This window comes from Watersipora subatra, chromosome 1, assembly GCF_963576615.1.
Source record: "Watersipora subatra chromosome 1, tzWatSuba1.1, whole genome shotgun sequence".
NCBI lineage: Eukaryota > Metazoa > Bryozoa > Gymnolaemata > Cheilostomatida > Watersiporidae > Watersipora > Watersipora subatra.
Window position 1 is genome coordinate 49,014,820 of NC_088708.1, and position 14,029 is coordinate 49,028,848.

Here is a 14,029-nt window from a genome sequence, read left to right on the forward strand (position 1 = left end):
CGCATCAATGCTCTTAAGACAACTAGATAATATTCCTTGTTACATGAGCAATAGGAACTCTAAGGACTAGTGTGTACGTATGTGCAACAAAGCAGGTTCTAATAATAGTCCAAATACAGTATTTGTTAGCAAACTGGCACCTGTATTGGTATAAAATACATACCTTTATGCATACTGGTGTGTGTATATAGCTATGTACACGCCAATATAGTACACCCCATATTAATGGGGTGTACTGACTAAAAATGTTGACCTTGTTCACTCGAAATGTTCAATTACATATAGTATAGTGTTTATTATAGTTTTTCAGAGAAAGCCCATCCATTTTTGCACTTGCATATTTCAAGCTTGAACTTTGTTGTTCAGCAAGCTTCTATTTGTCAATAAAATGCATGTAGTGTACTACACAAACATTTATTTTGCCATTGTTACCAGAAATGGCTATTATCACAGCTATTACCTATTGGAAGGGATAGGTATTTTAGGCAGCTAGTCATTAGATTTAATATAAAGCAAAGATTGAGAACACAAATATGGAAAGGTAACATTTTCAGTCCATCTTATTAAGATTGTTAATATACAGAGGCATTACTTTTTGTGAAACAGTAAAATCAGTTCAAATTCTTGACAAAATTTTTGTCATTTTCGTTTTGTAGTTGCAATATAGAAACATTATATTGTTAATTTTGACTTGGCATCCTCAACATATCGGCTGGTTCTTGGTCACAATTGACAAGTTGTTCTCAAGTAGTACGCTTTTACAGAGAAAAAGTTATTTATCATCTCAGTAATTATTTGCAGAGTTGTTCATTACATTCGTAAAACACAAATACCATAGGAACACATGTTGATTAGTTGCTTTATTTTGTAGTAAGTACATGTAGTTAGCATACCTCGACATTTTATTTTTAGAATGAGAGCTAGTATTATAATAAAAATAAATGGAGCGTTCTGTGTTTTAATGTCATCAGTGTAGATATGATTATCTAGCCATTCAGTTTTTTAAAGCAGATGCATTTCTGGACAATTAAGCCAATAAGAGTTATTTCAACCTGCTCAAATACATGTAGATGTCCATGTAATGTACATATATAAACGTAGCTTGATGGCTTGTTTATATTTTTTGGGAGTTGTCATTTCAGAAGTTTAAGAATAGACATAACAAAGAGAGAACCCATAACTCTGTTATAAAATTAGCCGGATATCAGTTTGTCGAAGTATCGCGAAATCTCGTTCTTTTGAGGGTACCCCCGAAACAAAATGGTAAGCACGTTTTCTTAATAGATTAATTTATATTGGATATTGGTTCGTTTCACAAAACTGTGGACTTATACTGCTCATTTTAAATCTAAGGTTTGGAGTACTAATAGCTGTTAGCATCTTTTATTATATTGACGCTGAGTGTAGAGGCAATACGAAAAGACACGCACGCGAAAGCACTTCCTTGCAAACGTGCCGTCTTGTAGTTTTGCGATCGTATTGGTTTATTTCACTTCAACACCTGCCTGCGGCTAAGAAAAATAGTTCAACTGTGTACAGCGACATTTTCATACTGGTTTAATACCTATCATTTTGTGTCAACTGAAGAACATAATTTTGGGGAATCCTGCTTTTAATAATGCACACTAACGCTAACATGTCTTTTAGTAGGTATTAGTTCGCTGGTTAGTGCTTAGTCTTATTTGTCTCACTTTTGGTTATTCATCAAATGTGGATTAATCATGCTGCTGAATGATCGGTCTTCTTCAGTTCCAATGACACGTGTTCTTTTAGTTTGTTTTTCTAATTGTAGCCACCAAAAAAGGGAGGTAAAGATACCAAGACGCCTAGCAAGGCTCCCGCGAAAAAGAAAGAAGGAGGTGGAAAAGCTAAGAAAAAGGTTTGAATGATTCACTTCAGCGTGAAATATCATCAGTTTGTGGCATCATCAGCCACGTATCAATGTGCTTGTATGTTCGATGGAAATATTTAACAGGTTATCTGGTATTTCAGAAATGGTCCAAGGGAAAGGTTAGAGACAAACTTAACAACTTGGTCCTTTTTGACAAGTCAACTTATGACAAGTTATATAAAGAAGTGCCAGCGTATAAGTTGATTACCCCATCAGTAGTGTCTGAGAGACTCAAAATTCGAGGCAGTCTTGCCAGGTCTGCTCTTATTGAGCTCCATTCTAAAGGTTAGTTATTGTAGCATTATATGGAACAATTTTTAAAATGCAAGATTTGTGATATTTTTGTTTCAGAGATTTTCATCAATTTTGAAATCGTTCATTTTGGTGCAAAATCTGTCAAGCAATGTACTAAATAAGCGGCTTATATTTTCAACCGTTTATGTGTGCAAAATATTCGTCAGCCATGTTTTTGGGAGTTTAGTATACATGGAAATTCTTAAAGGTTGACTTGCAACAAAATTCACATTACAGTTATTTGATATGAAAAGATTCACCATGTCTTACTCTGTTGTGTTTTAGGTGCAAAATATGTGGAAATGTGATTACAAGCTCTTAAAAACTCAATAAGAACAGTTAATCGCAGCCACACGAGACCGTCGTAGTTTGGATTCTCTTTCCAAAACGGCTCAAATGTGACATAGTTGTGAGAGAAGGTTTCTGTTTACACTTCCATGCAACCTTATTCGTCGAGATATTTTCACAATTATACTTCACGCTTTCAATAAAACCTATTGTTCTTACGCGTCTGTTTTATCATCGTTGTAATGCTGTCACTTAGCACTGATATCTTATAACATACCATAAAAATTCATTTAACTTTTCAACCTTACCTCGAAGGAGTACATATCATTGTCTGATAATCATGGCGAGTCTGTTGGTCACCTGTGATAATCGAAAAGTGCTGCAGAAATTATTTGCGAAGTATTGGGTCACATGATCAGATTACAACTTGACAATTGAATAATGCCGAAACAAAACTGTAAAGTAGCGAGCATCTATATTTGATACGGGGGCTTCGGTAAAACCCGAAGTGTTTGACATAAACTAGTACTACGATAAGTTTTATATTGAGCTTTTTATTGCCCTTTCAATTCACGGGAGAACATCACGCGACAAGACGATAACCAAATTTCATGGCTACGTCATCGAAATAAAGAGATTCCAATCTGCGGCGGCTTTTCGTTTTTGAGCTTTGAAGAGCTTGTAATCACATTTCCACATATTTGGCACTTACAACACGACAGTAAGACATGGTGAATCTTTTGATACCAAATAACTGTAATGTGAATTTTGTTGCAAGTCAATCTTTAAATACAGTTCCGATCAATTAGGCACAACCAGTGCCATTTTGTAATCATGCCCTTTTCTTAAAATTATGACGGATAAGCTAATATGCAGATTCAATGTTGTATTAGATGAAATTTATTTATGTGTGGTTGGGTCCATTTTTTTAAGGGCTGTCTTTTTTATAGTAGCCATGCAACAACCAAAATGGTTGTTTGCATGAACCTACATGAACCATTAACTGTTTTGGACGAGCCAATATTTTATGACAGTAGAATCAGTAGCAACTTGTTGAAATAAACCTACTAACATTGTTTAATTGAAACTTACAGTAAGGAGTTGATTCTCATAGAATAATTGTTTATAAATCTTTCGCAGTGCCCCCAAAACTGCTTTCAAATAAATTACTGTTACTCATACTATTATTCAATTTAAACCTTCATGTTATTTTTTGTGGATATTGCGAATAGTTTAGTTAGTTTTATATTTCTATTGCTGGTAAAAATGAAGTAGATTTTGCATATTTATTGTTTATATTAACTATTTGATTCAAGAAAGTTGTGTGATGACTTTGAAATATTAGTTTTGACATCGAATGGTTTGTATTGATAAACATCAGCACATGATCTGCCTAAGTTTTTTTGTCATACATACATCATGCCCACAGTAAATGGTTTAATAGCTAAGCCCTTGCTAATATAGTGGTAGTGATTTGTTTTCTTCATTGATTATCTCGAAAGAAGTTTTAAGTTTTTCAAATTATTTATTACCCACATATAAGTTTCAATCTGCACATATTTTGACCTGCGCTACTACTTGCATGCAATCATGTCAGTCAATTACGTGTCATCTCACCAAAAACACTACTGTTTAAAATTATCAAAGTTGTCATTCCCTTTTTAACAAAGTGTGCACTCTCATGTCATAGGTGTCATTTATTAGGGTTGGCATGCAGTGGTTTATTTTTATAAAATAGTTGACTAGATTAGGTCTGAATTATATGGGCAGTGCTAACAAGAAGTTGTGGTTGTTTTACAGACCAAAACTCGTCAAGACACAATTTTTATTTTGTTTCAAATTGTGCAATAATGTACATAAATAAAATCAAGGGTCTGTCGACATTCGGATGTCCAGTTGATAGCGATCGGTTTAAGTACGCAGTCTTGTGCGTTGTGTGAGATCATGATGTGTAATGGTTATACCTGCAAGTATTCCAAAGCATGGCCAGGTTGCTGCATGGTTTAGCGATAGTGCGCTCGACTTCACATTGGTGCATCCAAATGTACAGGTTTGATTTCTGTAATGTGCAATCTTTTTTCCTAACATTCTTAAATTGTTTAGGACAGATAGCTTTGGCAGACATGGCTCTTGTTATAGTGAATAGTACAATGTTAGCTCGAGCCACTCAATTTCATTGGGTAAAGAAACTTGGCCAATGGCAACTGCTCTAAGCTGTATTAAAACTTGAGCTAATCTGTAGCATAAGTAAGAAATATTTGAATGATGCATTGGTCGGACACACGGTGGAATGAACAAATGCCTTAAACCATAACTGTCACGAACAACTTTTATCGTTGTTCCTAGGTAAATCAGACATGCTAATTCCGATTTTGTACTCAAAATAAAGATTAGTCCACTAACCTTCAAAGTCATTTAGACTTTTTTAAAGCGTTTCAATATCCTTTTCGAAAGCAACACAATCGGCATTACAAGCTCCACCCATAAATATGTGACGAAACCTAGCTTTTTCAGGAACGGAAGTTAGGAATGTTTAGTCCGATTTAGAATAATAGAGATGGGTGTCTTAAAACCCATTATTATCTAAATCCAGCCTGTAAAATAATTTCAGATTTTTATGAAAGGTATATAAACTATTTGAAATTGCTCGTAGCTTGTTACATGACGTTTAAATGGGCTGGACGCCGAGGAAAATTAGCTCAAAAAGCGCGGTTTTATCACAAGCTAGCGTTGTTATCGCGCTTTTTTAAATATGCAATGTTAAATAGCTCATCTACCTTTCAGAAAAGACTGATATTATTTTTAAGGCTGAATTTAGATATTAATGGATTTTAAAACACCCATATCTATTATTCTAAATCGGTCTAAACATCCCTACGTAACTTCTGTTACTAAAAAGCTAGGTTACGTCACGTATTTATGGGCGGAGCTTGTTATGCCGATCGTGTTGTTTTCAAGACCGATATTAAAACGCTGTAAAAAAGCATTCATTACTCTGAAAGTTGGTGGACTAATCTTTATTTTGAGTAAAAAATTGGAATCAGCGTGTCTGATTCACCTAGTAAATACGATAAAAGTTGTTCGTGACAGTTATGGTTTAATTTAAACTTCATCTTATGAGAAAAGTGTTTTTTGTGTTCAAATGAATTAAGAAAAAAAGAAAACAGCTGTAACGGTTTGCAAACTTTTTTGAACAAACATTTTTAAATTTCATATCATAACAAGTGTTTTGTTGAAATAAGTTAGGAGAAAAAATAAAGCTGTAAAGGTGTTCAAATGTAAAAGTGAAATCATTAGCAAGTAATGGCTAAATATAGTCTATTTTGCTACGATTACAATAAAAATTTATTTGGTGTACGATTATATGATTTTAGTTCGTTTCAGTGTCGACATCATGAGGCGAAATTATCGTCTAGAAATTAATTCAATTATTAAGTCATTTAGCGTGTGGAAAAGGTAATACAGTAATACTTCAACTTACGAGTGCTCTAACGTACGAGAAACTTGAGATACGAGCCAGCAGTTAAACAAGTTTTAGCGCTAACATACGAGCAATGTTTGAGATACGAGCCCGTGAGTCAGTTGTAAAGTATGCCGGAGGTGTTTTATGAGAACAGCATCACTCTGTATTTTTCAACTACTCTAGTTATACTTTTGTACCGTGTTTTCTGTGTGCAATTTTCAGTGCAGATTTATGTGAATTAAAAGTACGGTGCGTAGACCGAAAGTTTGCCAGTAAAATGAAAGATAATGGAAAGAAAAAGCAAATGATAACAATTGATATTAAACGGAAAATTATTGTAAAATATGCGAAATGTGTATGCGTGATTGATCTAGCTCAGCAATATGACAGAAATACATCTACAATTATCAAACCGAAGGGTTATTTTCAGGGCATTTAGTTTGCAAAAGGACTAACCATAATGCGTTTCTAAACGACGCCACGATCTTCACGACCGCTGATGGAGAGACTGCTCAGGCATTGGAAAACATAAAAGATAAACAATTGGCCGGTGACAGCGTAACTGAAACGATGTTTCAATACAGGCGAAAAGGCCTATGTGAAAAGGCCGGTGCTATCTATAAAAATAGACTTTCGGACAAGTTGGCTAGTGGTCGTGCATTAACCCTTAGTGACGACACCAGTGTTCGTTCTAATCGCAACACGTTGAAAGAGCGACAAAGGCAAACATCCTTAGATAGGTTTATCTTAAAACGGCCGGCTAGTCGTGAAAGCGAAAACAAAGGAAAGATTAGCTAACCGGCGAGAAACTTCCAATTATGAACGCCAAAGAAATTTTAATTACTAAAATGAAAGTTTGCTTTTAAGTTTGTTTTTTAAGACTGATAAAATCCAAATTTATCAAATTCAAATGTTGTAATGCAGAATAACACTTATATCTCCCTCCCTGGCAAATGCTAGCGTTAGCTGCTACTGTATGTATTTAATTTTACCTTTTTCATTAATCACATTTCCTTGCATTGTTTTTATTTGTTGCTTTTTGAAAGCATGTGGTAAGTTAGGTCAATAATCAACATGCCTTTTCTGTTACAATATCTTGTTTTGAGTGTTTTATTTGCATTTTTAGAGTATAGAAACCAATTAATATATATTTATTTGTTCTATATATAAATAAATTGCACCAACATGCGAGTAAATTGACATACGAGCTCAGTCTCGGAACGCATTAAGCTCGTAAGTCGAAGTATGACTGTACACTATACATGTACAATAACACAGATTTGCTCTTTTCTTTGCTGATTTTAGGATCGTTTGCTTGATGCTGCTGCGAATTGTAGCATGTGTGATGTTATCAACAGCAAATTGACAACTTTTTTTGTTCAATGAGCAACTGAAAAAGTTTTCAGTATTCAACAGCAATAGCTAGTGGGTCTTTGGTGACAATGATGTAAATGTTTATTACAGGTTTGATCAAGTTGGTGAGCAAACACAGAGCTCAAGTCATCTACACTAGGATAACCAAGGGCGAGGACGAAGCAGATTCGTAGTTGTTTTCTGTCTTTTCATTTTCTTGCTAATAAAACTTGAGCTGTCAAATCTCTCAAACCTTTGTTGTCAATATCTACGCTGATATTAGTTGATAGCAGCAATAATCTTGTTGTGCTATAGGTCATTTTCGAAAAAAGTCAATTTTTAATTAAGAATTTCTTACTTAGTAACTTGAATGTTCACTTGACAGAAGTATACTTTTAGTTATGCTTGTTTCTAAGCGGATCTTGCAGCATGTGCTGGGTGTTTAACATGATATTGTTGTACAATTAAATGATATTTGCGTGTTCCAAATTTTTGAACTCTTTGGTCAATAGCAGTCAAATCCTTCTGAGAACTCGCAAAATCTTAACTAGATTTTGCGTAGTGCACTGATATTATCAGGAAGCAGGCTAGGTTGTTTGGTCTAGGTCTTGCTACAGTTGCTGAAGATCATAACCACATTGTGCCTCAAATTAACTGTAATCATTTGATAACATTAGTACTAAGAGCAACCATGATAGAAAGTTGTGAATCTTACCATTCGGTCACAAGCAAATTTTACGTGCTTCACCTAGAACCATACATTGCCATCTGCTGCATTCCTTGCTAACATCAAAGCTTTCTATTCAGATACGAAGCTAAAGGTGATGGCATACTGAGGCTGTCTGTCTGCCTGCCTTATGCTTGACAGTAGCAAAAATTAATGCAACACTTAACCAAAGCACATTCGTTAACCATGCCATTTATAGTGCCTCTTGTGACCAGTTGTTCTTTTTAGTAAGTACAGCCCCTCTGTCTTTTTGAACCGGAAGATGCGTCTAGGTTTTTGATGCACCTGCAGTGTGAATGTGTGTAATACACTAATGAATGGATACTGTGATAACAATTGGGCTTGTGACTTATAACGAGGTTGCATTAATCATGTAGTGGTATATGGAGATTAAACCTACAGAGCTAGTTGAGATTATGATGTGGTTTGTAAGTTGTTCATACTAGTAAGCTAAACTTACTATTTCGATCTCTACTTACCTGTTACTTCTTCAAAAATAATTGAAAGGTAGATGCAACTACTAAGAATGTTGCAACAAAGTATAAACTACTCGAACTTCTCATTTACAGATGTTTAATTAATGATGAGAAAAATCCCTTCATAGTAGTTTATCTCTTACACTTATTTACATAGAGCTGCTAAAATGCTGGTTGAGTGCAGTCAGGATTTTATAAGTATCAGATTCTGTTTTTTTAACTCATTTTTTACTATTACATGTACATGTTAATAAATTCAAACAAACTAAGAAAGGTAATTTTAATGAGACAGTGTTATTCAGGCTGGATATTTTCAAAAACATTTTTATTGCGGATGTCTTTTAATTTTATATCAAAGTTGTAATTTTTGGCTATACACAGAACATGCTGCGTATGTCAAAAATGATATAAAGCGTAGCAGTTTGATTAGTGCCTCGTGGGGTTTTCTGAGTGTACAGGCTGCATCAAATTATTGTGGCCGCTCCAGCTAGCTTTTATACACTTGTTTTGTTTTGTATGTATAATGTTAATATTGCAACTGTTTACAATTAAGACTGCTATGGCGTTTGCACTTGGTAACAAAAGCATCCTTGTCTTATGGCTCATCTGCCTCTAGCGGCAAGACAACCTCTAACATTGCTCCATTAACAAGTTTGCTGTCATTGATACAAGTGAATATATACAACATCGTTCTTACAGACTAGACTAGGCCTAATTACAGTTTTATTGCTATCCATATTTTCTCATGGAGGCTTCTCTACCTATACTGGTTTGTATACAAGCAACTGGGTGAAGGACCAAGTGCAGTGGGAGTCAGACATCATGGAGAGCCAGACAGTGGCAACTAGCAATGTTACTGAAGAGACTGGGGCTTTACCAGCCATCACTCTCACACTTTCTCTCGCAGGATACATCTATGCTGTTGTACTGATTGTATTTAATCTGAAGTTTAAAAATTTAAGGTGAGTAGGGAGCAGTAAATACTTTACAGGTTGTTTCTTTCTGTAAATCAGTTCAGGAAAGAACTCATGTCAGATTCAGACACATTGTTTCTCAAGAACAATTTAAAGTTATTTTAAGGTGAAACAGTGCATGCGCTCCTAAGTCTAATCTCAACATTTGTCTCTTACTTATAAAACATTTTATTGTTTGGTATCAATGCTTCTCTTTTTGGTTTGGTAAATTTCTAACAGGAGTCTTGATATCTAGAATAAGCAATTTCAGCCACACAAGCTGTTGATTGCAGTTGTAATATCTTGAAACATGTAGGTCAATTAAGTATTTTTAAGTTGGTGCTGAAACGAGAAAACCTCCCTAGTTCAGCTAATCGCACCTCAATTCTGTGGTTCTAAATTCCAATATAGTAATGCTTATCAGTGAGAGATGCACATACGTATTTACCTTACCTTCACAGATGTGATGATGTACTGGCCAATCTATGCGTCGAACAGACTAATTTGTGAACAAATTTCTTACTTGAGAACTTTTGACAATGTTTTGTTTGAACTCCATTTCAAGCATAATAAAAGTAACAGCTTCCATAGTCGTCAGATATAGAACGGTGTAAACCTCATCACAATCACTGCTGACCATTGTGGCAACTATACATCTTATCAGGGTTTGTTTTATTTTTAGTTTTGCCGACCGCTTCGCAAAACATGACCAGTGTATTAGCTTCAGATATGGATTAAATTGGAAGTTGATCTCTGTTCACAGTTAGCAACAGTAAGGTTTAGTTTGTAAGAATGTTTGGGAACGCCATACTGCTACAACAATCTTACCATCATGCTGGTCTTTCCTATTATTTTTAGGTTTATAAAAATGACGAGTCCAAGAATAAACCTAATAGCAGTGTTTGGTGCCATGCTCATGTACACCTTCACAGCTATGACTGCACTGCATCCTACAACAGTGCTACGTGTTCAACTCAAGCAACAGGTACATACATGTACATGTGCCTTTTCTCCTTGAACAGTTTTGAGTTTAAAATAGTGGCCTTTGACAAGATAACTAGTAGACAGTGCTACTTGCCTTTGAATTAGCTAAATGAGTTCCATCAATTGAGGTAAAAAAAATTCAGCAGCTCATATGCCAAAGAAAAGCTGGTACAGTGTTTAATCATTAAATTAATTTAATTTGTCATAAATAAATTTCATTCAATTGGCTCAGATGACAGAACTAAGCTCACATTGTATATCACTGGTTTTATGAAATATATTTGTAATACTTGTATTTACTATGTATAATAGTAATATTTGAAATACTTCTCATTGCATCTAAAAATGTTTGAACACTGAGTCTCAACATGCATCAGATAGCAAATATCCCATCACAATTCTTTATTAGAGTCAGTAAAATGTTTCATTATGTATCGTACGGCCTTTTCTTACCAATATTAGACATTTGGTAGTTATTCAAGGATTACTGCACTAGAACTTGTGAATTCAATAATTGATGCTATTTTAGGCAATATATTTGAATGCCTTTAATAGAAATATGGCACACAAATGACCAATTCCTGTAAGAAAATATATTTTTATGCCTGTAAATAACAGAAATTTAACATTCTTCTAACAATGCTACTAAAGTTAAATAATACAGTACCTATAATAGTATGTAAGTAATTACTTACTTAATGATAACAGCTCCCTTGAAGAGTTCATTTAAGTTCCATGTAATTAAGTGTCGTCCTGAATACATGTTGGATCCCAAAATTGTCTGCATATCGTTTCATCGTGTAACAAGTCTACCTCGACAGGTACATACATACATGTATAACTTGTTAGAGATGTGAGCTTCTCTCACAACATTTTACACAAGTGATGTCTGATTGAAGACCACGCTCAACACCTAGTTACTATATACTAGTTGCTATACACTAGTTACTGTATACTAGCTACTATATACTAGTTATTATATACTAGCTACTATATACTAGTTACTATATACTAGTTACTATATACTAGTTACTATATACTAGCTACTATATACTAGTTAATATATACTAGTTATTATATACTAGTTACTATATACTAGTTATTATATACTAGTTATTATATACTAGCTACTATATACTAGTTAATATATACTAGTTATTATATACTAGTTATTATATACTAGTTACTATATACTAGTTAATATATACTAGTTATTATATACTAGTTATTATATACTAGTTACTATATACTAGTTACTATATACTAGTTACTATATACTAGTTACTATATACTAGTTATTATATACTAGTTACTATATACTAGATACTATAAACTCTGAGGTGTTCAAATTATACTAGTCACTCTTTGTCATTTAACTGTGATAAGTTATGGGTTATTTATATTTCTATATCTTGCCCCACCTTATGAGTATCTTGTTAATATCCTGTCATTAGTATCTTGCTGTCAACAACTTGTCATGGGCATCTTGCTGTTAACATCTTGTCATGGGCATCTTGCTGTCAACAACTTGTTGTATGCATCTTGCTGTTAACATCTTGTCATGGGCATCTTGCTGTCAACATCTTGTCATGGGCATCTTGCTGTCAACAACTTGTTGTATGCGTTCATGTGCATCTTGCTGTTAACATCTTGTCATAGGCATCTTGCTGTTAACATCTTGTCATGGGCATCTTGCTGTTAACATCTTGTTGTATGCATCTTGCTGTTAACATCTTGTCATGGGCATCTTGCTGTCAACATCTTGTTGTATGCATCTTGCTGTTAACATCTTATCATGGGCATCTTGCTGTCAACATCTTGTTGTATGCATCTTGCTGTTAACATCTTATCATGGGCATCTTGCTGTTAACAACTTGTTGTATGCATCTTGCTGTTAACATCTTGTCATGGGCATCTTGCTGTCAACAACTTGTTGTATGCGTTCATGTGCATCTTGCTGTTAACATCTTGTCATAGGCATCTTGCTGTTAACATCTTGTCATGGGCATCTTGCTGTTAACAACTTGTTGTATGTATCTTGCTGTTAACATCTTGTCATGGGCAACTTGCTGTCAACATCTTGTCATGGGCATCTTGCTGTCAACAACTTGTTGTATGCATCTTGCTGTTAACAACTTGTTGTATGCATCTTGCTGTTAACATCTTATCATGGGCATCTTGCTGTCAACAACTTGTTGTATGCGTTCATGTGCATCTTGCTGTTAACATCTTGTCATAGGTGTCTTGTTGTTAACGTTCTTTCACAAACTTCAGACTGTACTTCAATATTTGACTACAGGCTACAACTACCGCATGTGTAATTTGAGCTCCAGATAACTGCATTCTAGGGAATGATGCCACATCAATGCTTTGGTTCATGTGAAAACTTGCAGCATCGTGTTGAAGTCGGAACAGATGGGGCACATTCTTTGACTTGCCTATTCATTAACCTAATATGTGGTTACTCCACTAACCGGGCACCCTTCCTCATCTGGTCATACTAGTTCTACATTGACTTGTAACAACTTTACCTTAGCTAGCTGTCACTATGAGTCATTGTCACATAGGATCAACCTTACCCTGTACTACTGTTGCCCTGGGGAACTACTACCTTTTATGTGTTTTACTTTAGCTAGCTACTCTGTGATGTCACCCATCTGACTTCAAGTAATCATTACTATGGGATATAAAGTTACTGTTACTTTGAGTTGGTGTTACCTGTGACAGGTGTCACCTGCTGTGTATGTCATCTGTGATAGGTGTGGCCTGCAGTATGTATTACTCTTGTTGTATGTGTTACCTACAGTATGTGTTACCTGCAGTAGGTGTTACCTACAGTAGGTGTTAAATGAGGTAGGTTCAGTTGTAGCTAATTTATCATTCATCACTGCCTTCATTCACTGTTACTTTGGCTCAAGGTTAGCTCTAGCAGTATTTACCTAATTTTTATATAGCATGTGTACCTGTCAGTTACTTTGCTGAAGGCCTCTTTAAACCTCCTCGATAGACATTATACTAGGAACTTACCGAGTTAACTATCTCCTCTATCTTCCACTGTGTTCTTTGCTAATCATGTAACCTTTTTCAGCTTCAATACTGGCTGCTGGTCATCGGGTTCACCCTGCTTGTGGGTTCCATGTTTGTCAAAGGCTGGAGAGTCTACCAGCTCTTCACATATCAGAGAAAGAAGAACAAGGTGTGTTTGTTGGTTCATTAAGAAGTATTTATAAATTAATTTTTGTTATTCTTACAATAGCCAATATCTGCTCTTAGATTTTCTCTGATATTTGGGATAATCAATCACTGTAAGCGATCATTGGTGAGCTGAAACCAGTGATCGTGTTGCGCTTGCTTCTTTCTATTTCATTCTCATTGATTGCAAGTGCAGATAGCACAAACCAATAATGTTGGGTCAATTAGTAGGTTAAGGATATACAACTTTTTCTGGATGCCATCTGTAGACTAGGCATTGTCACATTAAAACAGCAAAATCTGTTTTAGAGTAGTAGTCGGTACGTCAAATGTCTAAGTCTGAATTTTTTTATGAGAATTTGCTGATATGTTTAAGCCTATCTGGTTATAAGAGATACAAGGACTTGA

The 14,029-nt window shown here is 35.0% G+C and overlaps 1 protein-coding gene across 1 annotated transcript in view; it reads left to right on the forward strand.

Moving 5' to 3' along the window:
* The first annotated feature begins 1,208 nt into the window (after positions 1-1,208).
* LOC137388442 (uncharacterized) overlaps positions 1,209-14,029 on the forward strand; it is a 29,737-nt gene continuing 16,916 nt past the window's right edge. The window contains exons 1-8 of the mRNA XM_068074930.1: positions 1,209-1,263; positions 1,793-1,879; positions 1,993-2,176; positions 7,401-7,479; positions 8,097-8,110; positions 9,214-9,454; positions 10,304-10,430; positions 13,518-13,625. Coding sequence (XP_067931031.1) covers positions 1,261-1,263; positions 1,793-1,879; positions 1,993-2,176; positions 7,401-7,479; positions 8,097-8,110; positions 9,214-9,454; positions 10,304-10,430; positions 13,518-13,625 — 843 coding nt within the window. The 5' untranslated portion in view covers positions 1,209-1,260. The remainder of the gene's footprint in view (positions 1,264-1,792; positions 1,880-1,992; positions 2,177-7,400; positions 7,480-8,096; positions 8,111-9,213; positions 9,455-10,303; positions 10,431-13,517; positions 13,626-14,029) is intronic.